Source organism: Fusarium musae, chromosome 11 (assembly GCF_019915245.1).
Source record: "Fusarium musae strain F31 chromosome 11, whole genome shotgun sequence".
NCBI lineage: Eukaryota > Fungi > Ascomycota > Sordariomycetes > Hypocreales > Nectriaceae > Fusarium > Fusarium musae.
This window is the reverse complement of record NC_058397.1, coordinates 959158-986040: the sequence shown is the minus strand read 5'-3', so window position 1 is coordinate 986040 and position 26883 is coordinate 959158. Positions and strand designations below refer to the sequence as shown.

The window sequence follows — 26883 nt, the reverse complement described above, 5'->3', positions numbered from 1 at the left end:
AAAATGAAATGCAGCCACCGCTCGAGCAGAATGTCGACTTTTCGTTCTTTGATACATCATCCTTTGGCGAAATTGACTTTCTATCACAACTTGTTGATATCGAGAGCATGATTGACACGAGTAGTTGGACATGGAGTCCCAGCGATATGGCATCGCCCATTGGCGAAAACACCTTGACTGACAAAAATGTTCTTTGGGCTGGTATGGGAACAAGTGAGGGATTCAGCTGTCCAGATAACTTTCGACTTCCAGCCGACTTCCTTCTTGAGCTTGACGGCCCAGAGACCATCCCTGTACATCGCCTGGAGACGCTGGCGAGGCTCTTCTTCTTGCACTTTCATCCTTCGCTTCCTCTACTACATATTCCAACTTTCTGCCTGGCTTCATCATCTTCTGCTCTGATTCGGGCGATTTGCTTTATTGGTGCCGGCTTTGACAAATCTCCTACATCGACAGCTGAAGCAAAGCTACTCTATGGCTCTCTTCCATCACAGCTGGCTAAGTTATGTCTTCGTTCGAACGGAAGCTCGCCAAGATTTCAGGATCTACAAGCTTTAGTACTGCTACAGTTCGCCGCCATGGCGAGCGGAGGAAGTGCCGAAAGAGCTGCGTCTCGGCTCATACATCCGCTCCTCGTCGCAGCAATACGGCACGAGGGTCTTCTCAAGGTTCACGGCGAATGTACCAAAGCTACACGCAATGCGCACTTTTGGACATCATGGATACAGAAAGAGTCGAATAAAAGAGTGCTTTGGGGCATGTATGCGGTCGACTGCTACCAATCAATACTTTGTGGCAGTAAACCCATTCTATCACCGACAGATACGAGGGCATCCTTTCCATGCGATGACGCTAGCTGGACGGCTTGCTCCGCATCTCTATGGGCTGCACTACCAGCTCAAGACCCTTCTAGCTGTTTCCTATCCTCTGTTAAGGGCCTAATGGTAGGCCATACTCCAGCTGAGACGAATCTGACCGCCTTTGAGATGAACCTCTTGATTCTGGCAGTTAATTCTCTTTTGCTCGAAGCCCAAACATCAATACTACACGTCGATACTTCGGCTCTGGACTTGGCACTGCAGACTTGGTATGCATCTTGGCAACAATTCCAAACGCAGTCCCAAGACGCCAGCGATACAAGGGCGAACTCTGTTCTCATCACAAACAGTCTGTCTTTATACCGCCTGGGAGTCCACTTTCTCAGAAATGGGCGGCCTGTTTTGGATGAAAAGGCTTATCTGGAAAGGTCTGCTGACACTCGGAACCCTCTCATCATCAAGGAGCAGGTATATCAGGATGAGATGATGAAATACGTGAGGGGAGTCCTTGATGTGTTCGAAAAAGCATGATTTCAAGATCTGAGAATGGGCACTGCGAAGTGAAAGGATAAGATGCCACGAGCAGGTTTCTAAGCAGATAAACATCGAGAAAATTGCTGCCTTTATAGTAGGAGGTTCTAAGAAATAGAGAATCAGATTGCAACAGTCAAAAGCCAAGCTCTTCCATCTTCTCATACCGCGACATCAGATTATGTGAGCTAGAGTTCACCCAGGCCCGCAATCAGCTCTGCTATAGGTGGCCTTGACGTGTCCTCAACAGGTCGGGATATGAAGACATCGGCACATACATAGCCCATTTCCTCAAAGCCAGTCGGATCCAGTCCACGTGCAGCTACATGCAAAACAGCATCACTCTGCTCCTGGGCAGAAACGAAGCGGCGCTGACGAAGCACGACGCCTGGAAGCCTCTCGGTCACAAGACCGTGCCCTCTCAATTTGGTCGCTATTTCTTCGTAGGAGGAGGTCCGAATCACAGTGCTAGCGACCCAGAGGTTGCTTGACCTACCCACTGCAGTAATAATGCGAGCGAAAGTTCGAGAGCTTAGGTAGCTGACGCCTCCCGTACAAATTATGAGACTCACACCCTGCAGTGCCTCGCGTAGCCCCGGAGAAGGATCATTGGCCTCCAGATCCTCTACCCAACCAGCGTCGATTAAGCTGACATCCAAGGCATAGCGAACAGCATGGTCTGCCTTGTCAAGTCCTAAGACCACGGGCTTGGGAGATCGTTCTCGACTCGCAAAGAACTCCTTGTCAGCCAGAACCCGATGCTTAGAATCGAGCTTTGAGTCCGTATAATGAGCTGTCCATGTCTCTATGTCGACATGGTGTCGGAGCAGAGCTCCATTGATACCGTATGAGCAGCACACGTCTAAGATTGCGGAAGCGGCCGTCCCCTGACAAGATAGTTGGTGAAGTCGCTGGAACAAAGGCAGTACCTGCTGCGGGATTGTGTATTGCAGGGGCGCCAAGGTTGTAAGATAGCCACGCGGGTCCTTTTGGTTGTATAAATCGGCAAAGCTTGCTTTCTGGGCGACAGCAGATTTCCACTGCCCGTTTGACATTGTGGGCTGCTATTTGTACTTAAGAGGAAGATGCAGGATCCGATGGAGAAGCAGGACACTTCCCCTCTTATATCACCTTAGGCAGTCCCACGTCTCACTTTGGCTTATGCACGGATAAGAAATTACGGAAGAGTGGAGGTGACACCGTAAAGCATTCAATCATTATCGCAAAAAGCGCAGTTGCATTAATACGACAGCCTCAACATGCATGCCAAGACCATGTACGATGGACCGGTGAGTATATAGACGCAGTATCGCCAGCTTATCCACTTAATACGAAGTTACAATTCCCGATCAACACATGTTAATAGTAACATAATGTCTACAAGCGAAGAGCTGTTTCTAGCGCCCTGTTGCCATGTGAAACATGAACCCCGCAAAGCAACATCGTGCCTCTGTTTCCATCATATCGTACTGACGCTACATCACACTACAACAGTCGTCGTCGCGTGGAGAAGGATTGCAAACAAAGCATGCTCGACCAGTTGCTCGCTTCGAACGGCCTGTGCACGTAGGGCAGACATCTAAGGTTCCAAACAGGCTTCATCTTTAGTAAATCTGATTGGTGCAAGATGAGAGACTCAGGCACGTACGATATTGTCACCAAGGCAAGACTTTAGTGCTGAAGTGTTTGTGTGGTCTGTTACACTGAGGGATAGCGCAAACTTGTGAGTACGGATTGTGAATTTTTGGTATACCGGAGTGGTATTCGAACTTGACAGATAGTGGAAATTAGAGGACAACAGAAAAAGAAGGACATAAAGAACGAAGGAGGACATGAGAGGCGGGGATTAAGTACCAAGGACCGCCAGCCTGATTTCTCAATACGACCGGAAGCAGGCTCTTATGCGATTGAAAGTGCAAGTAAACTCTCGTCAACATATGTCTCGAGCATTCTCATCTGCTATTTGCTACAAGTCTTTTGTGGCGCTTTGAGGCCGTGTATCTGTCCCGAAAGTGCAGCCGTCGATGCATCATGCCACCAACTTGGTAGGCCATCATTATGTGTCATGTCAGGTAGCCGGGTCATCTCACCAGATGGCCAACTAAATCAAAGAGTAATACGGACAAAAGATGATAAAAATCCGGCGAGACTCGCCAAGGGACCGAACATTGTGACTTGTTACAAGTTACTAATAGTGAATACTGACATTCTTGAAGATGGGCACACATAGACAATATTGACATGAATATATCTCTTCCATCTCGTGCTCCATAGTGGTATGAAGGGTTATGAGCATGGCACTTCTCGGCCGCGGGCAAGCTTTTATTACATTCATGTGTCGCTATCACAATCAAGGACTGAAGCTACCAAGGTCCCCAAGCATACATTTCATAACAATAAGATAGCTAGATCGAGCCTCGTAATTTAAATTTTCAAAATAGATACCCTTTGAAAGATTACACAACATGGCTTCATGATAACTATTTCTCACCGATCAATGCCAGAGCAAAATCCTTGTAATCACCACTCAGAACTGACTTGATATTCCCACTCAACGTAGCACCAGTCACTGGCTTGTACGCCTGCTTTGTCTGATATAAACGACCCTGGTCCCAGTAAAGGCTGACGAGTCTGTTGATGAAGAGACGGTCCTTGCGCATCGACTTGTTTAGTGGTCTACTGAGCCTGCCTGCATCAGCTCGAGCTCGATCCTGTGCATGGTAGAGTATCCGCAGCAGCACGTCTTCCATGTCACCGCGGAACTCCTTTTCAATAACACTCTCGAGACTGCGGTGGTATTTGTGCTGATATGCATCGTTCATTGCACGAACTTGGGCGTCGTTGCTGCTGGTGAATATCTGCGCTACAGAGACAGCATTGGCACCGATTGTACCCTCAGTGGCCCTCTGCAGTTCTGTAATCTTCTGATCAATCTCGTGAGGAATCACTGGGGCGTTATCTTCCGCTCGCCTGGCGGCAAGGACCATGCTATAGAGTCGGTAGAGGGTATCGTCGACATCTTCCTTGATATCCACCAGAAGTTCTTTGCCTCGGAAACGCTTGTACTCTGCGGTGATAGCACGAATATCAGCGTTGGAGCGGCAGAGAAGGACATCGTTCAAGGCATCTTCGTCAGTGCCAGCGCGGTTGAGAGCCTTTGAAAGATTTTGAACGTCATTCTCCAATGGCCCGCGGATCAGAGCGAGAAGACATGTCTCGAAGTCGCCACGGGTCTCACTTTCGATGTCCTTCGCTAGATCGCGCATGAAGCGGCTATTGTAATCGCGGACCAGCTGAGCCATCGTCCATGGATCAGCATATTTGGGGCTGACGAGTACACGAATCAGAGCCTTTTCATCACAACCCATTCCCTTCATGGCCTTGCGAAGAGCCTCCACGTCTGCTGCGGTGTCTACAGGCTTAACCCATGCTTTCTGGGCTGTGTCATAACCTGGCGATGCTGGCGTTGGAGGGACGTTGACTGGTGGTCCACCATACTGCTGCTGTCCAGGCTGTTGGTGCCACTGCTGGCCGGGGCAAGGTGGTTGCTGCTGCTGTTGTTGGCCAGGGTATGGCGGTTGGCCCTGCTGAGGGCCCCCGTATTGCTGGGGCGGATACTGTCCCTGTCCATAAGGAGCTGGAGCAGGCTGTTGCCCATAAGGAGCTTGCTGTCCTGGGGGTTGCTGGCCGTAAGGAGACTGTTGTGGATAACCTTGTGAATGCTGCTGGTATTGGCCTTGCTGACCCGGAGGAGGATATTGTTGGCCTGCAGGAGGATAAGGCTGGTTTGGCTGTCCTCCAGGTTGGCCTTGCTGCTGGTAGCCGTAAGGCGGTTGCTGGCCTAAAGGCGGCTGGTAGTAGCCCTGGCCAGGCTGCTGTCCCGGATAACCCGGCTGAGGGGGGGCGCCGCCCTGGGAACCTTGCCAGTAAGGAGGTTGCTGCGACATCTAGGTAAGGTAGTGAATAGACTGTTTAAGCTTCAATTAAGAGATGTTTGAGAGTTGATGCTGATGCGAGCAAAGTCTTGGACCTGTTCAGCCCTATTAAACTAAACCTGACAGGCGGGGGATCGCAACGTGGAGGCCTCTTCCTGGCTACCTCCCACTATCATCTTAGCGGTTGTGCTACCGCAATCCGGTGTTGAATGCCTCACTGGCGTCTTGCAAGTGGCTGTGCCGCCATTAGGCTGATTGCTATCAAGACTAAGGATGACCCGACCCTCGTTGATCTATCCGATAAAGAGAAGGTGCGGGGCAAACAAGGCAGAACGGGCTGTTTGTTGCTTACAGGTAGGATGGGAAAAAGAACGATCGTCGCATGCGAGTTCAATCAATCAATTGTATCCGTAGGTCAGTAGGTCAGTACGGTAAATTGGCTAGAATGGGAGCTTGCGATTAATCTTGGCAATTTAGAGCCCCGCCACAGGGCACTTGAGCGAAGCATCACCTGATTGTTAGCGAAAACATTAGCGCCTGCACCTAAGGTTATTCGCCAAAACAGCTTCGAGGCTTGGCTTGCACTCCAATAGAAGTGGAATAGCAGAAAGCGATTAGAGAACACAGATATCTTGATGAACTTTTGAGCGTAGTATAAATCAGATTTTATAGTCCAGCAAAGGCAAAGAAGCCAGAGCTAGAATGGAACAGGTTGAATGACGTCCAGGTCATAACCAGCTTCGAGTCTCAGCAGAGGCATGCTCTCTCGTCCAAGTATATGAAATAAGGTACTATCGGAAGGTTACGATAGAGCACAGAGAATAATAGAAGAAGACTTACTATCAAGTTCATCGGCATATCGAGCACAGCCAATGACATTTCCTGTGCTGTTCTCAAAGCTCATAGTGTTACAGGGATGGGGAATGACCTATGTGCACATGAATAGGCACCATCATGTTCTCTTTCCGTGCACACATGTTAGCCGTTTCGACTTGCTCATGTAATGCTTACAATGATGTTAAAACTATCGCATAGCGCTTGTCTATCCCAACCTTTGGCAGTCTAGAGAACCAGGCCCAGGGAGTTCATCATCTGGCAACTGAATCGCAACACTTGATCGCGAGTAGATTGGTATCGTTGGCTCAGTCTACTCAAGATTATTTTACCTTTCGTAGAGACAGAGTTTATGCAATAGCTGGGATTACAGCATATTACCAGCAAATGACAGCCCTTACATCATTACTTGGCGTATGGAAAGACACATATCATAACTGATCTTCTTTGAAAGCGCCACCGGTTTAACAAATCAGCCCGGCTTATTGTTGACCCATCAAGGCCACGTCTGTCCTGTAGTGCACGCATAAGTTGGGATTGTCTTCGGGTACCTTCACCGGAGTGCTCGTATTCTACTAATTATCAAATCACTGTATTGGCCTATGACGCCACTTGCAATAGCCTATCTTATATCAGAAAGATCCAGTCTTCGATAGTACTCCTGAAAGGATATTCAGGAAACTATGTCTGCAATCTGGCCCTGGAAGCTGGTATAATTTCCTAATTTTTGAACTAGAGGACCAAAGGTTGGATCTCTGATGGCGATAACTCGGTATTGGGAGGGACAATTCAGTGATGACCGGGGAGAGTTCACGAGCTATATGCGCTTACACATTTGATCAGCGGAGTGATGTAGGGGGGGTCACAAGAAAAAGTATATCTGACCTTGAAGCTGTTGGAGTATGACACGGAGGGTTGGGATGATATCAAAGACAGCCTACCAACATATCATCGCATTGGCATTGTTGCAGACTAGGGCAAATATGGCCAGGCTGGTAGGGCTGGAGAGGACATATTCATCCTCCATTTAGATATTCTAGACCACTCGAATGCGATTTTTACTGCTGATTGCCACCTTTTGTCAAGATCCTGCCAGTGGATGTCACACCAGCCAGAATGTGATAAGCTTACCGAGCCACGCACTTGTGCCTGTCGTGGCTGCACTAGCCAGCTACAGTAAGGTTAAATAGCCAAGGCCATTGCCGACCTGACCGCTCAACCTCGGGACCCTCTCGAAGTCAAAAAACAGCATTCAAAATAGATTTCGAAGCTGAGTAATCCATCTCCATCAATCACATCACTCCCCGAGTATGGCTCCGTTGACCCGTTGGCCTCACCCAATTCCAATTCGCAAGGTGGGGAGCTACCTCTCACCCCCGCTCCGCTCGGTACCGTTGTATAAATGCTAGCTACCCCTCGATTTTAGCTGCCGAGGCCGTTTCACCGAAACAATTATCACCAGAAACTTCACTCAAATCTCTTTTTTGTATATCAAAATGGCTCAAGTCCTCGTCGTCTACCCCTCCGGTCCTTCTTTTGACCTGGATTATTATCTCACAAAGCACATGCCTCTCGTCGCATCGTAAGTGGGACCCAGATCTGACATGCCACCAGAATTCGATGCAATTACTAATGCCGCTGCAGCAAATGGGGTTCCTACGGTCTCAAGAACTACAAGATCATTACCTTCCAGGAGGGTGCGCCCTTCCAGATCCAGGCTACTCTTGAGTGGGAGAGCCTCGAAGTGTTTGAAAAGGCTGCTGCTAGCGAGGCTGCCGCTACTGTGTTTGGCGATATTAAGAACTTCTATGATGGAAACCCTGTGCTGCTGAAGGGACCCGTCGTTGCCAGCGAGACTGTTGCGTCATCGTAAGAGTCTAATGAATATACTATTATGCAGACCCTTCCATCTGACGATTTGCCAGCGAATCTAAATTGTAGAGCCCGTTCTGATTCTGATTGGGATGCATGGTAAATCTGACGGGCATGGAACTCCGCAGCCGCCGAGTATCGAGGAAACGTGTGCATATCGGTAATCTAATGCGATTCCGTGAGATATTCCGTGGAACCTGGGTATCTTGTCGGAATTGAGCAGTTATTGGATCAACATTTGTCCAATGTCGGTCGATTTGTGACACCTCATCTTCTGTCGTATGCCGTATTGCGGGCCCGGTTCCGCATGTACTCATCGATCATCCCGCTCCGACTCCAATGCTCTTCTCAGGCATGATTGATCAGGTGATCTAGCGAAGTTTCAACCTCGAGAATCTTCACTCTCAGTAATGTGGGAGCCATAGTGATACGATATTCTGAATAAGATACGTGCGGCCCGATAAGCCCATGCAGCCGGGTTTCCCGGAAATTCGGTCTCGGCTGATTCACATCCCGAACTTTCTCCTCAAAGATGTGCTGATTTAAATCATGAAGACAACATATGACATTTTTTGAATATAGTAGAACCGAGAGAACATCAATCTACCTCCTGCGCATGAAAGTCTCTAGGGCTTCATGGATCGAGAGTTTCGTTGATTTCACTTAGCAGATGAGTCAAGAAGTACTCTGATTGCAAAAAGGGAATAACCATGCATCCTAACAACTCACACAAGAGATATCTTGCTTCAATTTTCCATTTGCCTCAGACATTCGATGCTGAGATAAAGGCAGAATGGCTAAACACCATGGCCATGATGTGATGTCAAGATCCAGAAGGGTCCTTATCGCCCGCTATCAACGCTAATCGGGCCGTCGATAACGACTTTCTAAACTATTTCTGGTTAAGCTCGACCATGACAACAGTGCAATTGCGTCAATTTTCAGTGACGCAACCTCAAATTCGAGATCGACATTTCGAACTTGACATTTTCAACATCACATCCTTCAAAAATGTCTTCAACAAAAGCACCCGAGCCCGAGCTTGCGCCATTCCTTAAATCAGCGCTACCCCAAGAAAACAGAGCATCATTGCGCGACTCGGTCATTCCTCAGCTTTTAAGCGCCATCGCAGATATTGGCAAAGGATTGAGAGGATCATATGATGTCTCCATCGTCGGCACAGAGAATGCTTTTGGTGACGAGCAGCTGAACGTTGATGTTCTTGCCGAGAACATTATTCGCGACAGTATTGCAAAATCATCGGCTATCAAAACTGCTAGCAGCGAAGAGGACCCTGTAGAGAAGCCAGCGCGCGCAGGAGAGACAACGCAAGTTGATACCAGTGTTGAGCAATATACTGTCGCTTTTGATCCTCTTGATGGAAGCTCTATCATCGGGCCTAATTGGTCCGTGGGTACCATTATTGGTGTCTGGGACGGGGTGACAGCAGTTGGCCAACATACAGAGAAACAAATTGCTTCTGTTCTTGGAGTATTCGGTCCACGAACCCTTGCCGTCGTCGCCCTTCGAGTTCCAGGATCTAAGCCCGTTTGCTTCGAAGTCAGCCTCAACGACACCCAAAAGTTCGTTGTCGCTCGTCCTGAGCTTCGACTCGCCGAGCCTCCCTTCAAAACACGCTACTTCGCTCCCGCTAACCTACGAGCCGCTGCCGACAACGAGAAGTACATGAATCTCGTGGCAAATTTCATCACCGACAAGTATACGCTACGATACTCTGGAGGTCTTATTCCTGATATCTATCACGCTTTAGTCAAGGGTCATGGTGTGTACATCTCACCAGTGACTTCTGCCAGCAAGGCTAAGCTACGAAGACTCTACGAGCTGCTCCCAGTAGCGCTCGTTGTTGAGTGCGCAGGTGGACAGGCTCTCGACCCTGAGACGGGTACCAGAGTGTTTGATACTATATTGAAGGGATGTGATGATAGAGCTGGACTGGTTTGCGGAACTTCGGAGGAGGTTGAGAAGGTGAAAAAGGCACTGTTGGGATAGCTTACAGATAGAAAGCATAAAAAAGTTCGGTCCACTTTTGAACATCGGTATGAAATCAGTAGACAGTATTCATCAATTTCCTGAACTTCCTATTTGAAACATTTAAGCTGCTCCATTCGAGGCCTTTGCAATATCCGGAAAGTTTGGGCTCGTAACCTTGACGCCATCTCCCTGCGCCAAAGGCTGCCAAACAGCGTAGTAGATGCTCGTTCTATCCAGTAGCGTTTCTACCTCTAGCGCATCAGGTAAGACATCCGCAACAGATCCTTCGCGCGCAATATCCTCGACCTCTTCAAGCATTGCCTCGTGGTCGCCATCTTCTGGCTTAGGGAACGACATGTGAACACCAATCATTTTATCCTCTGGCCGGTGCAAGAGCCAAAATGAGCCTGCTCCTCTTCTCTCGGCTGCATCTTTGAGGACAGGATACAGCTGCTTCAAGATGGCTTCAACACCAACATGGTGGTAAGTCCAGCGCTGGAAACGCCCGATGCCATGCTCTTCAACTGGAGTGAAGTTGTGCGCCCCAATGACGTTCCAAACAAAAGAGTCGACATGTTTGAACAAAGGCTGTTTCCAATAGGTCGTCTTTGGCTCTCCCACTTCGAAGTCGTTTGTGGTCCAATCCTCGAAGCCTTTTGCATTTTCGAGCGTGTCGAAGAGATAGCAGCCTCCAGTCAGCATATCACCGTTGATAGGGTGATACTTCGTAGGGAGGTACTTGATGTACATGCCTGGGCGCTTTCCCATCACTTGAGCGCCGCCATATTGACCCTGCCATATGTCTTCAAGTCCGACACGGGGAGCAATCTTGATTTCGGCAGTGAAGGCCCCTTTCGCGTCGATCTTGCCGACGCCGTAACTGAGGCTTTGGTTATTGGCTATGAATGGGTATGTCAGACGTGACATCAGATGAGGGGTATCTCAACTCACCCATTTCGTATGAAAGTTGTTTGTATCTTGAAGTATATCCACTGTTGACTCACGATGAACTTTCGAGAAAAGGACGTCCTGGAACCGTGCCTGTTATACTTCTTTTTAGTTTTGGCACTATTCCCAAGTGCTTAGTAGAACAGGTGAAGTTTGGTAATGATGACGCTACAGGCTCACGAGGCAGAAGCCAATCACGGTCTGGACCCGTCGGTTCTTACTAAGACTGTACGCCTCACGCCTCAAAGTATTGGTATCCGTCTGAACACGGAGGGTTCAGTCCAGAATCTAAAGTAAGCTACGATAATCGTAACGTCAATTACAAGCGCCATATGGTCTCTTATATCCTTGGGGCCTTGCCATCAACATCATATACGCGACTTGTATTCGAGTTTCCTGTTGTTTGCATTTGCCATGAGTGATATCCCTAAGTAGAGTGCCCTTTCTACTAAGCAGTATTCTCAGGCTCCAGACGCGACTCTCAAACCTATCTATTGTCATACTATCAAGTCCTTGATCGCTCTTGATTTGACCATTCAATGAAGAACTATAAGTTCGGGCTGTGAGCTTCGAGGAATCACTGGACGACGGGTTCACGGACGGAGAAACATGCAAAGAAGGACCGCGAAAGCGTCGTATAGAGACTGGATAGCATGCGCGTGATAATAGTAGCGAGTAGGCTTGACGAAAGCAGCATGAATGCTCACAAGACTAACAAGGGGCTGGACTACCCGTAACAAGTTGATATCCCCTACTAGCTTGCTCCGAGGAGTATTAACTAGGATTGCACTATGCTTTTCAGTAAACTGCCGGTCAAGGTAGCTTTACGAATATACGAGTATAGAGAGTTGAGCGATTGGGCAGAGGAACATCCTGAACATATGATCACCCCGTTTCGGCCTATTTCGCCCCGAATCATCAGTTTACTGACTTCATCAAGGAGCAAATGTGCAACATTGGATCCCCCAATTTCCAAGCTGCCCCCAAATACTTCCTTTGAAACATCCATGAGATGATGTCCACCAATGAAACAGCGATCTTCTGAAAGGGGTAATATCGTTTCATTGGTGGAAATACCCCTCATCCTCAACCTCGTCGTCCCCTTCGGAGTGGACCAATCCGTACGCCCCATCTAGGAAATTGCGTATAGTGCACTTCTTATACATAAAATAATAGACAATTCCATCGATAATGAAGAATTGTCACAGCATTTTGATCATTGGATCTCGCAAATATGGTTGTTATTAAGCTTACCCCCACAATTGTCCTAGCCTTCCTGGCTGGTGCCAACGCTAAGGATATCTTTGTGTCTCCTACTGGTACTGGCTCTGGTACGCTTGCTGCACCATATGGATCGATCCAATCTGCCATTGATACTGCCAAGGCTGGCGACTTTATTTACTTGAGGAAGGGTACCTATGCTCCCTCAAAGAACATCCAGATCAAAACCAGTGGTGCAAAGGGAAGCCCCATTACTGTGAGGCCTTATCAGAATGAGAAGGTGATCATTGATGGAGAGAATATGCCAGGGTGAGTGACAGCTTCAGCATATATTATTGCGAGACTAACATGATACAGTACACCAAAGGCTGTTGGCGAGTCACTTCCCAATGCTGAGCGTGGGGTCTTCCATATCCAGAATGCTGAGTGGTGGTCCTTCTATAATCTCGAGTAAGTTCAACTCTAGCCTCGAACACTCTGAAACTCATATTTCACAGAATCATCAACGGCCCATACGGCATATACGCCAGAGACGCATCCAACAATTACTACGAAGGTCTCTCAACCCATGACAACTACGAGACAGGCTTCCAGCTCGAGGGCGCTTCCTCCAACAACCAAGTCATAAACCTCGACTCCTACCGTAACCGTGACCCTCGCAAGAATGGTGAGAGTGCTGACGGCTTCGCTTGTAAGGAGGGTTCGGGTGAGGGCAACGTCCTCCGCAATGCGCGGCTTTGGGAAAACGTCGACGATGGTCTGGACTTGTACATGTTTGGCTCTCCTGTCACGCTCGACGAAGTATACGCATGGGGTAACGGTTTCAATCGCTGGGGTTTCACGCCCTTCGAGGGTGATGGCAACGGCTTCAAGCTCGGCATCACCAACAACCCTCCTGCAAACCACATCGTCAAGAACTGCATCGCCTTCCAAAACGCCAAGAAGGGTTTCATCGATAACGGAAACCCCGGCTCTCTAACCTTTGACCGTAACACTGCTTGGAAGAACGGTGACAACGGTTTTAACCTACGCAGCTCTTCGTCCAAGGTTACCAAGAACGTTGCTGCCAGCAACACTGGTGATCAGGTTAGCTTGAACAGCAAGGTTTCTGCGTCTGGAAACTCGTGGGATAGCAAGGACACCTGGAATGATGCTTCTTTCAAGAGCACTGATGCATCCACGCTCAAGGGTGCTCGTGGAACTGATGGACGTGTAAAGGCCAGTGATTTCTTGATTCCTGCTTCTGGAGCTGCTATTGGTGCTACCACCAAGGCGAAGGTCTGAGGAGTGACATTGAAAGTTTGTACAGGATTCTTGGTATACATATATTCAGTGCGACACTTCTTCGTGTCGCCTTTCCTTGACTCTGCCCGTCAAGAAAAGAAACGTGAGACCTCAAGTTTTAGTTGATCACGCCTTGGTTAGAATGGTATCAAGGGAGGAACCATGCAGCAAAGACAAATACAGTTTACAATTTTGACCTCCCATACTTATGCCATCTATCATCCACAGTTACCTCCTTCATGTAATCTTCATTAAGTTCATCCTGTTTTCGTACTCATGCCCTCGATGATACCGTTTTCATGCATTTCTTTGGTCGTATTCTACAATGTTCCGTCCATAATATCCTTTCACGTCACGATTCAGTGCAGGAGTGAATCAGTTACGGCCCCTACGGTAATTACATGTCAGCGACATGCGCCTTATACCTGGTAGAATTACTCACAGAATCTCATCAAAGTAAGGATGGTTCAGGGCTGCCTTGGCAGAAATGCGAGTTACAGGATCGCAGATGAGCATATAGTCAAGTAGCTCTAGACCAGCCTCATCCAGATTCGGGCAAAGAGGAGTAGAGAAATCTCGCTGCCACTTGGGGAAAGATGGCTTGAAATCTGGGTAAGTGGTGACACCAGGCCAGGCGTCTTCATCAGGTGTTCCGAGGGTTCTGCCAAGATTAGTACTCGTCCTCAAGGATCTAGGTCGGGGCTGACTCACCGGAAGATCTTGAAGATCTCGTCAATTTCTGAATCACCAGGGAAAAGGGGTTTTCGGGAGCACATCTCAGCGAAGATGGTACCGACAGACCACATATCAACGCCAGTCGAATACTGCCGTCCACCAAGCAAGACCTCGGGCGCGCGATACCACAACGTGACAACCTCATGGGTATAACTTCTCAAAGGAACACCAAATGCTCTGGCCAAACCAAAATCAGCCAGTTTGAGATTTCCATCCTTATCGATGAGCAAGTTCTGCGGCTTCAAGTCGCGATGCAATATGCGACGCGAGTGACAATATTTGATGCCCTGGACCAGATCCAGCATAAACTTCTGCACCACCTTCTCATCCATTCCCAGGTTTCGCACGGTAGTGGCAGTTCCAGTGGGCAGAGGCTTTCCACGACCGCCGTCAGTGACGGGGAGCGAGTCCATGTACTTTTTAAGATCAAGGTCGAGGAATTCCATGACGAGGTAGAGCTTGTGGCCGTCGGCGTGAACAATATTCAGGAGGCTGACGACGTTTGGGTGGTTAAGTTCTCTCAGGACGGAAATCTCGCGGATGGCGGTGCTGGGAACGCCCTCGTCTTCGGTCTCGAGACGAATCTTTTTGAGGGCGACGATACGGCCATTGTGGCTGAGATCGCGGGCTTTGTATACAACACCATAAGTACCTGAGAAAGATCAGTAAATGTGTATCAGCCATGATGTGGATGTTCAGACCTTCGCCGACTTTTTCTATTCTCTGATAGTTATCCATGTTGGGTTTTGGTGGGGTATGTTGAGATGAGATACGTAGATGCTGGTGGGCGTGGTGAGGGGATGAGGAGATGAGGCTTTGGATAGCGAGAATAGAGTTTGTCGCGGTGGATTTATGTCGTATGCGATAAAGTGCTCGTTAATCTATGAGATTACTCGCTATGTTCCGTTCTTGCGATGTCGCTGTTCCTTTGTCTGGCCTCTTCTGTTTGTTTTGTGTCCCTCGTCAATTGAAAATTCGATGCATTGACGGATCATTTTCCTCCCGACGCGTTTGGCTCTGTTTTTTTCTTTTTGTTGCGGGGACAACTAACGCAACGCGTCTTTCTGTTTGTCGTGTCTCCGCACCAACTCACTCAACTCACTGTGAATCACTCACTGTCGATGGATCGTTTCACAGGTAGTCCTGGTGTTTTCATTCAACTGTCTTTCTCTTTTATCTCATTAATATTACCACTGTTGGATCTGTTCTTTGCGCACATACTTGACTGTTCATGCTCCTCATTGGCCGCTCGATCTAAGGGCCAAAGCCCTTACCCTCAATGCTGGCTTGTTCATCCCTGGAGTGGCGATGAGTGAAATCTCGTCCACCCAGATAAACGAGGGCGGATTAACAACGCGACCAGCGTCGCAGTAAGGCAATATCAATCAGTAAATCGTCGACCGTGCACCAAACTGATCAGTTGGTGTTTTGGCTGTCAGAAATAAATAATCTCGTAAGGCTCGCAATAGTCAATGAGATAAGATGCAGCACGATCCATGCTCAAGGGACCTGAGGTCAAGAAGCTAAACCAAACCTGAGCAACTGAGAGGTGCATCTGGCGGTTTGTCATTTGATCAATTCACATCAAAACCCACTAAACTATTGCCTGTAGTGGGCGCCAAAACAAATATTTCACCTGTGGCGCGCAAGTCAACGACTTTAGCATATTTCCCCCTAATGGAAAATAACCGTAAATTTAAGTTATGAGGAGCCCAGTCCCTCGTCACCTCGTTTCGATGCATTCCTGGGTACCTGACTCAATTGATCGATCTTTCATTTTGTGCTCACTTTGCACTGTCCAATCGCTACCGTTTCATCATGGCTCGTCAATTGGCCGCAATTCTGGCTGCTGCTCTTGCTTTTAGTGGTGTTAGCGCTGGACCTTGCAAGCCTGTTTCTTCACTCTCCCTGTCGTCTACAGTTCTTGTCGAGACGACTACAACTACGGCTTCTCACGAGACTTCCTCGTTTACAATCACTGCCGGGGTGACTGAGACTAGTGGTACTTTCGAGACCACAATCACCGACGCTACCACTGGCACTACTGCTACCACGGATGCTATCGACACTACCATTACCGAGAGCGCTACGGACACTACGACGGCCGGATCTATCACCACTTTCTTGACTACTACTACCACCGAAGAAACTCCCCAGCAGTCTACCACCACCACTGCTGGTCCCGTTGGACCAGGTCCTTGCATTGAAGAGCAGGTCCTTTACAACCCCAGCTTCGATGATAACAGCGATGCTTGGCCATGGGACTTTGACAGCAGTGTCACCGTCGATACAGTGCAGCCGCGTTCCCCCTCCAACCTCCTGTAAGCTACCTTTTTCTGTCACGGTCCGTCTATAAACTATACTGACAGGCCTTGAACTAGATTGAGTTACGTCACTTCGGACAGTCCATCCACCATGTTCTCTCAAGCTCTCCCTGCGTTGGGAGACTATGAATACGAGTTGGTCTACTACATCGCCATGGGCAATTATGCGATCAATAACTTTGACTTCCGCTGCTATGCTACCACATTCGTCAACGGAAAAAAGATGGGGGATAGCAGTAACTTCGATGGAAATGGCCCCTTCACATGGCAGCGAGTTAGCGAGGTCTTGACGCCACAGAACTCCGATGATGCTGGGGAATTGCGTTTCGAGATCCAGTGCGAAGGCGGATTCCGGTATGCTTACATGCGTGTTGATGATGTCAGTCTCACTCGTCGTTGCGGTGCATGATTGAGACTACAAGGGACTAAACGAACTAAACGTTCCTTTGATCTGTGTCTATGAGGCATTCGATACGTTCAGCATCTTGTGACGATGCGCGTTTCCCTAAGCTTGATAGCTTTTACCTCGCTATGACTTAAGCAAATAACATTCCATGTGTAAATAATTCAATCATATATCCAATCCATCAGTCAGTCTATGCCTATCCAAATACTATGGCACAAAAGTGATGGTAGCTCTGCAGTAGACTACTCTTGTGCATCCTCCTATTCAACACCAAAATGCATTCTCGACATTTAACGCCTCATTAAATCCAATACACCTCACAGAATCCCTCCCTATTTATTATTTTCCAGATCAAAGATTGATGTTCGCAGTGCCATCCCTAGAAACCTACTGCTGTTTCCGCTGTACAGGGCGTGGGGTAGGATCTGGCCCCTCAGGATGAAGCTTCTTCACCCTCTGCCAGTGATGCAAGAGATGCTTCTCGAAATAGTTCTTGCGGTCATAGACGTAAGGCACCCGTTCGGGGCCATTGCAGAACAAGCATTCGAGGCCGCCCTTGTGGTTTCGTAGACCTGCCAGACCTTGGCGTAGGGAACGAAGGCGCTCCCACTCAGAAATGAACTCTACAAGATCGAATGGCATTGAGTCACCCCAGTCGGGAGGGTCCTGGGGTAGGTTGAGATCAACTTGGACCCATGGGTGAAATTTGTTGGCTTCAGTGCTGGCAGGCTCCGATTGCTGAGTATTCCCCGGCGGCTCTGAGTTTAGCTTGTCGCGCTTGTCTCGCTTACCACGGGGCGAACGAGACTCAGCCTCAGCTTGTTGATTAGGAGCTGTTGGCGCGGATGACTGTGATGCCGGAGGTGCTGAAGACTCTGGCTGGGGAGGTAAGGCCCGTTGTTCATGAGGGCTTGCTACTGATTGTATCGGCGAGGGCCCGGGTCCAGCAGCTGGTTCAACTTGCCGCAGTGGCGCTGGATGATAGGCTGCTCCCGGTGCTGATTGATGAGGTTGTTGTTGAGAGAAACCCGGTGGCAAACCTGCACCTCCTTGTCGGGGTTGAGGAAGCTGAGGTGGGTGTACTCCAGCTGTAGATGGTTCATGGCGTTGCGGACTGCTAGCAATGGTGGAGTAGGGGTTATAAGAAGACTGGTATGGTCGTTCTTGTGACCTGTTACTCGACACTAAAGGTGGCAGTAGGTTCGGATCTTGGAATTGCTGATCGATGTCCGCGAGTGGCCGAGGAGGAGGAAGATTCGAGGCTTGGCTTGATGATTGTTGATTCCAGTGTGGCGATGAGTAAGATTGAGATGCGCTATGAGTTGCTGGTTGGTCGGGAGGCCGCTGCTCGTTTTGCCTGTGGCCAGAGGCTGGCCGAGAGTGGCTTGAGGGTGCGGATTGATAATGAGACGATGAAGGCCGTTCAGCAGATGCCCCGGCCTGCTGCGCCTGTACTTGGTTGTTTTGATATGCGGTTGGCCACTCGTGGCTGGTACGGAGAATCGTCGTTTGCTGTGAGGGGACTGTTGGTACACTTGGTAACTGGCCCGCTTGTGGTGAAGGCTGTGTTATAGGGGCGGCATACGGGCTGGTAAAGGATGGACTAGATGTATGTGATGTCTGGTTGTGAGCTTGGGCGGAAGGAATGGGGGGAGAAGCCTGCGGAGGTGGCGGCAGCACCTGATTACGATTGCTGTGAGGAGATTCATGCATATGTCTGTGCATCAAGTGTGCCAGAGAAGGAGTGCGTTGAGTAGGTCTCTCAACTGGCAGAATTTGTGCCAGAATGTCACACTGCTGCGTCGGGGCTGGCTGAGGGGCGGTATGATATTGTTGGGCGGGTTGTGGCTGTTGATGTTGCACCACAGGCTGCTGTTGATAAGCTTGCGGCGACTGGTTATATGACTGCGCTGGCGACTGTTGCGTTTGGTACTGCGTAATCTGATATTGTGAGGGAGCCGCCTGGTGAGACGTATATTGTTGTTGAGAATCAGGTCGCGGATAGTGAATCGAAGATGTAGTGGACATAGGGGAAGCATGCGCTTGGCTTGGCTGATATTGATTCTGATGTGACTGTTGGGGATCGCCTGTCTGCTGTAATCGCCCTTGCGTATGCCAGTACTGAGTCGTGGGAGGAGGTTCAGGTATCCGTGCTGTCTGATCATAACTTGCCCGCCGAGATGAGTTTTCTGGGTGGCTGGGCGTAGCATTCGTGTACTCTGTCAGGAGCTGTTGTTGAAAAACCTGCCCTTGTCGTGGCTGGGGCTGCTGCAGATGTGCATACTGGTCAGGAGGAGGCTGGCGACATGCTTGGCTTATTGGACTCGGCCCTGCGCTGTATGGAGGGTGTGGCGCATAGTTATCGATCTCCATGGGTCCTGGCAACGGCTGTGTCGGCGGGATTGGGAGTGATCCAGAGCCAAGCTGCCTACCGAAGTTCCGGTTCGGGTTTGCCACTTGTGCTTGGTGCTGATCTGGCAGAGGCGGGTTTGTCACAACTGAGGTGTAGATTGCTGCACGTGCTCTCTCTACATCCCCTTGCGCAGGCCTGTGTGTCGCATCATGAGATCTCCGATCCCACGCCTGTCCAGCCGACGTATTCAATGGTTCATCCCGCCCCAGTGCCGCCAGCGCGATGTCAACCGCCGCGAGGCGATCCGCGTCAGTACGTTGGGCTGCCGTCGTTCGTTGCTGGCTATCGGTAAAGTCAGCTGCGAGAGCGGCAGTCAACTGTTGGATAACTTGAGCTCGGGAAGCCCGCTGTGACAAGGTGCGTGCAGCAGCGGCATTGTTTTCAGCGTCTGAGTCGTCATCCGAAATGTCAATAACGATGATGGGTTTTTTCTCCTCCTTGACATCTTCACCAGGTAGTGGCCGTGGCGGATTCCTGGTACTTGCAGGCCTTGGCACTGGCGAAGGTGCTGGCAAGGGACGAGAGACGTTACTGGGGTGCGGAACTGACTGAGGCCTTGGCGGCGCTGATGGTGCTCTTGGAACTGGAGGTGGAGGCGGAGGCGGAGGGTCAGCACTGGTCTGGGGAGCCTGTTGCTGAACAGGAGTAGCTCGTTGCTGGACAGGAGGAGCTGGAGAGTCCTCTTCCAGAACTGGAGCAGGCTCATCATCCTGAGGCTCAAATACCGCCGTCTCAAATTCCGTTTGAATTTCATCGGAGACTGGAGGAGGAACTTCAGGTTCCGCTGGGGCTCATTAGCTCTGAATTCCGAGTTTGCATGCGGCGAGTAGTCATACCAGTTACAGGTGCCTTAGGCTTGCTCTGAGCAGGCTTGTTCGGGCGCTGTTCAGTTGGCTTAGGCGGAGGTGGATTTGATTCCTTCTCAGCTGGCCTCGGCGCTGTTGGCTTTGGTGCCGCCGGCTTTGAGACGGGCTGGCTAGGCTCCTTCTCGGCAGGTGTCCCTGATGCTGCCCTCGTTACTGTTGGCCGCGGACCCGTTGGCTTGGCTCTTGTCTGGACCTGATTGGTTTGACGATTCTCGGCAGGTCTCGGTGCTGATGGACCTGCTGCAGTCTGATTTGATTCTTTCTCAGTTTGTTTCGACGCGGCTCTTGCTACTGGTGGCTTTGGGGTAGACTGGCTTGCGCTCTTCTCGGCTAGTCTCGCTGTTGCTGGCTTTGCTGCTGATGGCTTCGGGGGAGGCTGGTGTGATTCTTTTTCTGCAGGTCTTGTGGGCTTTGGTCTGGGATCTGAAGCAGCCGGGGTCTTCGAACCCGACGATCTTTGTGCTGGTGATGCATGCTGATTAGGACCTTTCCCCGCCGGTCTCGCAGGATTCGCCGTTCCTGGCTTTGAGCTTGATGACTTCGGCCCTGCTGGCTTATGAGACGGTGGTTTCGATGCAGGCCGACCATTTGGGTCTTTCTCGTTTGATTTCGCAGGCGCCGGCGTTGCTGGCTTCGAGGTTGCGGCCTGGTTAGGTTTTGATATGCCCGAGGTATTATGGTGGCCAATCATCCTCAGAACTTGAGGCTTCAGTGCTGCTGCCCTGTGTGCTGCCATTTGTTCCGGCGTAGGGATTACCTTGGGAACCTCTGTATCTGGTGCTGTATCTGTTGGGGCTTCTGTTGGTGCATCTGTTGCTGAGGCCTGCTTCTTTGAATTTGTCTTGGCCTTGCTGGATTTTGAAGTCTTGTTTTCACTCGACTTGCTCTTTTTCTTCGACTTCGGTTCTTTTGGATTCGGTGCTTGGGACTCAGTTGCCCCTTTTTGCAGCACTCCCTCGCCATCTTCGTCATCTTCCTGCAAAGCTGTTCTGGCCGGGTCAGCCTTTATATATTTGTCGACCTCTTTGATGTGAGGAAGAAGATCATTGTTGAGCTTTGGGTTGAATCTCCGCAAGTCCTTTGCGTCAATCCAGTCGATGGCACTCCTGTTAGGAAAGTCTCGACCATCAAAGTACATGACTGGAAACATGCGTTCGTTGACGAGACGGTTCCCAGTCTCATAAGGTTTGGCCCATTTGTATTCTCGGGACACTTTATCATACTGGTAACAAGGTGGAAGGGAATCTGCCAAGCCGCAGGTTTCGATAGATCCAGGAATTCCGATCTTGTCGAAACTGCCCATAGGCAGAATGAGGACAGCAAGCCATTCTTTGGTCTTGTCCCAGTATGTCAAATAGACCTTTCCGCATTTTGGGTCGGTAATCCCCTTGAATTCGTCAGTGCCTGTCGTGTCCTGATGTCGCTGACTTAGTCGCGTCTGGCGTCGTGTTGACTCTGTTGTTGGTGCGTCCTTTTGTGTCTCTTTGTTGGTAGATGATGCTCGTTCGGACTTTTGGCGTTTGGTTGTCGACACCGGGCTCGAGAAGTTTCCCTTGCGTTTGGTCTGACAAGGTTGGTAAGTAATATATCAAACAAACTTGGAGGTGAATCATCTTACTCCTCTTGATCTCGTTTGTCGTGGTGACGGGGGAGCTTCTTCAGGTTCAGAGAATTCGGCTTCAGATACCTCATCCTCTTCTTCTGACGATTCGTCCTCGTCTTCGTCCTCATTTTCATCCTCTTCTTCATCCTCCCCTTCTACTTCTTCCTCGTCATCAGAATCATCATCAGACTCGTCCGCTTGTACTGTGATGGTTTCTGCGGCCGGACTCGGTGATGGACTGAAGGTATATCTGGCATGACGAGCAGAAATATCTTCGCGGGCAGCAATATCTCGGCTCGATGCCTTTATTCGATTGCGAGGCTTTCGAGTCCTGCTTGCGATAGGCTTATCATCGACAGGTTCTCGCTCGACTGCTTCTGCTTCTGCTTCTGCTTCTGCTTCTGCAGCTTGGTCGCCATCAGGCTCTACAGTACTGTCCGCGCCAGCTTCCCTGTTGGCGGGCGCCGTCTCCATAGTCTCTTCCTCTGCCGGTTCCTCAACGGTTTCATCTCCAGCAGTTTCATCTTGGGCAGGTTCCCCATTGGTAGGAACCGCTTCGAAAGGTTCGTCTGCTGTTGGGTTTTCTGGAGGCGGCTCTTCTAGGGGTTCTTCGTTGTGGGGTTCAGTCTCAAGAGGTTCTTGCATCACACTGTCCTCCTGGGGTAAGATGTCTTGCGCAGGTTCGTGATCAGCACCGTCTTCCATGGTGTCATCTATGGTGTCATCCATCAGGCTATCATCAAACATTGGTCCATCGTCCATCTCATCATCTGCAGAAACAGGAACAATAGGTGCTGGCTCAGGAAACTCGGGTTCGATGGGCGCGCTCTCAACTCGATCAGTCCCAAGCCGTGTAGTGTCAGGCGTCATCTGAAATTGAGACTGGCCGCTGGATGGTCCCATGAGTTGAAAGAGATGGTCGCGGAACGAGTCCATGGTTTGCCGGATCTTGTGCGCGTGAACTCTCTTATAGTGCTCAATATTGTTCTTTTGGTCGATTTCCAGTTCCTTCTTCTGGCCGCCCAGCTCAATCAGGTTTTCCTGAAGCCTGGACATTTGGTCCGGCGGCGCCGACGGTAATTCGGACCATATTTGCGCGATGCGATCTTGGATCGATCTCAACTTGTCCTCATAAATCTCAGTTGGCGATTTGATTGCCGCGAAAACGGCGTCATAGCGATAGACGGCATCTTTGACATCCCGAAACTGTCGCAGAGGCTCCTGGCCTGCCATTTTGGCTGACTCCTCTGTCGGTCGCGTTATCGCATCAGCATGCTTAGAGTGCGCTGAGTCCTCGGGTAGTGGTTGCTGCCTGCGCGCCTATCACTTGATGAGGCTCACAGAGTGTCGTCGAGTGGGCGCAAGGAGAGTGAGATTGTTGTTGATTGATTCATTGAACTTGGAGAGTTGCAATCTGTATCTGCTGCGCTGACGATTGCAGCTCGGGCCAGAAAATTGCAGGTAAGGGGGCCAGTGGCGGTAGGATCTAGTCCTATATGGGACTAGATATAGGCTTCTCATTGGGCCTGGAAGCTCAGCTGTAACGAAATGCAAACATACCTTCTTAGGTCATAGCTCTCAAATATGGAGTTCCAATCTCGGCAAGTAAAAAGCAAAACAATTTATTGATGCCTTAGGCAAATAGTCTCTCGATAGCGCTCATCGTCAAGCAAAAACGCTTCAAATCATCAGAAAAACACGAAAAGCAGTCAAATCTCACGACAAATCCTGAGTTCCACGCGTTGCGGGGTATAAACATACGAGACGAACCTGTAGCCTCATTCCAATTCCATGGCGGAAGATCCCGGCTACCGTAGCTCATGGACCCGGTCAGACTAAGCAGATTGGGAATAGCTTAGCCCCTGAGCTGGGGCCAAAACTCGGTTAGAGGGTAAGCCGCGTTAAAGATCCCGATAGCCCCGCTTGTTGTCTCCTCGTTGTCTCACACGTGCCAGAGCCTTGAATACCCTATAGCTAGTATAAAATATATTATTAATTATGTTATATTTAACCAAAAGGAGCTATATAAAGAAACTTTTAGACTTTTAGTTAGCTTTTCTTTTATTATATATATATATTTACTGAATCCATGTAGGCCGTCTCAGCTGTTAATGGGTGATATGTTCAAACTAAATTGATATCATAAGTACTTTCTTTTCACGAAATGATTCAAAACTGCAACAGCGTTGCTCCAATATGTCGGTGTTATGAGTAATACTACTCTCAGACGTGTAGTAAGGCATATCGTAGTAATGACTAGCTTCAAGTAGGCTATGAGATACACGCTGACCACATGCTCAGACATTGATGAACAATCTATCAAGCGCACGTGAGGTACGTATACTTGAGCTACTATGAGCTCATAGATTGAAACAGTGCACAAGGACTCCCTTCAAAATCCTTCAACTCAAGCCCTTTCGCATGCGCAAGCGTCAAGCTGACGCGTGAAAACAGGAACTTGTTCAACGTACAAGGATGATCCGTGGACCTTCCAGGCACGCGCCAAGGTCGCGCTGCGAAGCTAAGAATCATACCGCGCGCATCTTCGACTCTCCATCCATCAAAGGGCATTGATGGCCTAACAGGCGTGAGGCCTCTTGTTCGCATCTGCTTCATCAGTGAGCCCAGAAGCATGCTGGCGCATGTTTCTGAGCAGCCGGCTTTCCCTTCGAGGAGATCTTGTTGGAGATTGTAGAGATGGCCGAAGAGAGTATTGAGAACGAATTGACGATTGTCATCAATTTTGTCTAGAAATTGATTAGTCTTCCCTATAAAGAAGAGGTGTAGCGCGTCGTTACCTAATATTGGCTGGGGTATTGGTAGGTCAACCACGTATTTGCCATTGTCATATAAGAGCAGCATCTTCGTCGCGGTTGTAAATAATGATTCTTGTCTGAAAACCCAAGAAATAAACAGCCATCGCATCGGATCTTGCTTGACGAACTCTTCCGGCGGTCCGAGATAGCTTACCCAAGCAGCAAAGACCAGCTCCATGATCTCGTGACACCCGTAGTAATCCACAATAATTGCTATGTGCGAGAGCGTCTCCACTGATATCCGTTTCGGGACCTCGCGATGGTGACCGTGGATGATGTCGAGCAAGATCACGAGTGCCTCGGCATCCCATTCGCTAGCCTGGAGCTCATAGAGACCTTGATCGTTTGGCCGAGACTCTTTGAATTGGCTTTCCAGCATCGCCCGGAAAACCGGTGAGACAAGACTCAGATGTCTCGACGAAACCCGGAATTCGACCTGCGTAGACCCGCCCTCTACTAATGAACCTCTCGGATAACTCTGGTCGTTATCCAAAGTCATCGGTGAGTCGCGTCGTGCCTTTGTTGTTTCCATCAACCCCACCTCATCGGACCCAAGCCGTTCATACTCCGGCTCCGAGTCCACTTGGACCTCATTTTCCTCTTGTAGATGCGCGTTGGGGTTATGCAGAATGAGTAGAGTATCGGCACGAGGGTCAAAGGTAAACGGCGACGGCTTCATTTTGGATTATGGGATTGTTTTGTTGTGATTTGTAACTGGTAAATTTTCATTGATTGAGGGGAAGCTGAGGCTTGGTTGGTATGCAACATGGCTGCGTCATCTGATCAAGTTGGAGTAAGTGATGAATGAGCATCCAACATCAGCCACTAGACCAATCGAGGTGGGGTTTGGAGTCGCACAATACCGACGACCGCCGGCCATAATACCGAAATGCCGCTGATATTTGAGAATCTATTATAACGCATCTAGCATTCTCACTTACACAATATTTCTGTTGGATCCATCGCTCGCGGCTCGGCCCTTTCGGCCTGGATTAAATGAATGCTTTGGTGTAGACAAGACCTCACGCAAAACCCTAACGAAAAGTCTGGTTGCATCTCATAGTTTCTAATCTTGGCTAGCATTGATATCAAGTGACAACAAAAGACCTGACGACAAAGTAATGAGGTGCGCTTGATCTGTGTTGTTCCAATGCGAGGCTGTTGCCTTCGGTGATCCAGCACCAATTCAATGGCTTTATCCGCCCGACCATCATTCATGAATGCTGTCCTCAAGCATCTTCTCATACCGTACACTAAATATGAGTGCCTGGATAACCCACCATATTTGGGCATTTGGTGATTTGCAATGCTCTTCTCATCACATACGAGTAACGAACGAGTAGAGAATGATTGGCAGCGATTGAATGTCAACGTGGTCTGCCCCACGCCCTGATAGGCTAGCAAGCCGAGCAACGATTGCTTGATAATGTATGCCACTATCATGTTGTTTCCAGATGGCCATGCTCGCGTGAGTCTTAGTTGACCACAGGATCATTCAGCTCCGGGTTATCCGATCCGTGTAACCGCTTCATCCACAGAAGGAGGGGACTTTGGCTAATTCTCTCCTTACAAGCCTCGCTTATAACCTGGTATGCTTGTGATACTTCCCGTTGCTGGCTTGGACTTGAGTCTAATCGTGGTGTGTTGACATTGCGAGCAAGCCTCCGATGGCATTTCGAAGGGACATAAACGGCCATGGGCAAGATGCGTAGGATCCTTCGGCTGTTAAAACGCTCAGATTACCAAGCAGTTATCATTCGCCGCTAGTTTCACAAATCGGTTTGCGAGTTGACTTACCCGACCGGTATCAAGATTTTACTTGTTCAAGTCCTATGACATCTCGACTAGCATATGACAACTTGAAAGAATGTACTTGGCGAACAAACGATAGAGGATGTTGTGGACAACTTTCGAGACCTACGTAGTAGATTATGGCTGCATTGGGAGACCAGGTCGATAAATTCTCATCAAACATACAATGGCAGTCATTGAGACATTATGGGTTAGGCAGCCGCTCCAAGTAAGATACTGGTAATTTAGATAAGTTAGACTAGGCCTAGCGACCTCCCCCGTTTTTGTGTGAAACGGAACCCAGATACATCAACTCAGAACGGAAGATCGTAGGGATCCAGGCAAGTGGCATCGATGGGTTAGGAATCTGGTGCTGGAAGCCGAGACCACTCTGCAATGGACTGATATGAGGTTGTACTGTACTTACCATGAGCGGCTGATACCCGAGTGTCTTAGGATCTACCGAGAATGCAACTCGGGCCCTTTCCGATATA

General features: G+C 49.4%; 10 protein-coding genes across 10 annotated transcripts; 4 read left to right on the top strand and 6 right to left on the bottom strand.

Moving 5' to 3' along the window:
- Positions 1-1537: 1537 nt before the first annotated feature.
- Positions 1538-2404, bottom strand: J7337_013410 (uncharacterized protein; the record flags this gene model as incomplete). Its single annotated transcript, XM_044830900.1, has 1 exon — positions 1538-2404. One exon carries the CDS (start codon positions 2402-2404, stop codon positions 1538-1540), a length of 867 nt encoding a protein of 288 aa, XP_044674175.1.
- A 1425-nt stretch (positions 2405-3829) lies between these two features.
- J7337_013409 (uncharacterized protein) lies at positions 3830-5296 on the bottom strand (the record flags this gene model as incomplete). The annotated part of the gene is made up of 1 exon (XM_044830899.1): positions 3830-5296. The coding sequence occupies one exon, from the start codon at positions 5294-5296 to the stop codon at positions 3830-3832; it is 1467 nt and encodes a 488-aa protein (XP_044674174.1).
- A 2318-nt stretch (positions 5297-7614) lies between these two features.
- On the top strand, positions 7615-7991 carry J7337_013408 (uncharacterized protein; the record flags this gene model as incomplete). Its single annotated transcript, XM_044830898.1, has 2 exons — positions 7615-7700; positions 7763-7991. The coding sequence occupies 2 exons, from the start codon at positions 7615-7617 to the stop codon at positions 7989-7991; spliced, it is 315 nt and encodes a 104-aa protein (XP_044674173.1).
- Positions 7992-9001: 1010 nt separating this feature from the next.
- J7337_013407 (uncharacterized protein) lies at positions 9002-10000 on the top strand (the record flags this gene model as incomplete). Its single annotated transcript, XM_044830897.1, has 1 exon — positions 9002-10000. One exon carries the CDS (start codon positions 9002-9004, stop codon positions 9998-10000), a length of 999 nt encoding a protein of 332 aa, XP_044674172.1.
- Positions 10001-10102: 102 nt separating this feature from the next.
- Positions 10103-10937, bottom strand: J7337_013406 (uncharacterized protein; the record flags this gene model as incomplete). Its single annotated transcript, XM_044830896.1, has 2 exons — positions 10103-10881; positions 10934-10937. 2 exons carry the CDS (start codon positions 10935-10937, stop codon positions 10103-10105), a joined length of 783 nt encoding a protein of 260 aa, XP_044674171.1.
- Positions 10938-12164: 1227 nt separating this feature from the next.
- On the top strand, positions 12165-13435 carry J7337_013405 (uncharacterized protein; the record flags this gene model as incomplete). The annotated part of the gene is made up of 3 exons (XM_044830895.1): positions 12165-12460; positions 12509-12601; positions 12649-13435. The coding sequence occupies 3 exons, from the start codon at positions 12165-12167 to the stop codon at positions 13433-13435; spliced, it is 1176 nt and encodes a 391-aa protein (XP_044674170.1).
- A 438-nt stretch (positions 13436-13873) lies between these two features.
- On the bottom strand, positions 13874-14908 carry CDC2_2 (Cell division control protein 2; the record flags this gene model as incomplete). Its single annotated transcript, XM_044830894.1, has 3 exons — positions 13874-14096; positions 14147-14822; positions 14872-14908. The coding sequence occupies 3 exons, from the start codon at positions 14906-14908 to the stop codon at positions 13874-13876; spliced, it is 936 nt and encodes a 311-aa protein (XP_044674169.1).
- A 1080-nt stretch (positions 14909-15988) lies between these two features.
- Positions 15989-16903, top strand: J7337_013403 (uncharacterized protein; the record flags this gene model as incomplete). The annotated part of the gene is made up of 2 exons (XM_044830893.1): positions 15989-16491; positions 16552-16903. The coding sequence occupies 2 exons, from the start codon at positions 15989-15991 to the stop codon at positions 16901-16903; spliced, it is 855 nt and encodes a 284-aa protein (XP_044674168.1).
- A 384-nt stretch (positions 16904-17287) lies between these two features.
- J7337_013402 (uncharacterized protein) lies at positions 17288-23015 on the bottom strand (the record flags this gene model as incomplete). The annotated part of the gene is made up of 3 exons (XM_044830892.1): positions 17288-20097; positions 20150-21743; positions 21798-23015. 3 exons carry the CDS (start codon positions 23013-23015, stop codon positions 17288-17290), a joined length of 5622 nt encoding a protein of 1873 aa, XP_044674167.1.
- Positions 23016-24134: 1119 nt separating this feature from the next.
- On the bottom strand, positions 24135-25277 carry J7337_013401 (uncharacterized protein; the record flags this gene model as incomplete). The annotated part of the gene is made up of 1 exon (XM_044830891.1): positions 24135-25277. One exon carries the CDS (start codon positions 25275-25277, stop codon positions 24135-24137), a length of 1143 nt encoding a protein of 380 aa, XP_044674166.1.
- Positions 25278-26883: the final 1606 nt, after the last annotated feature.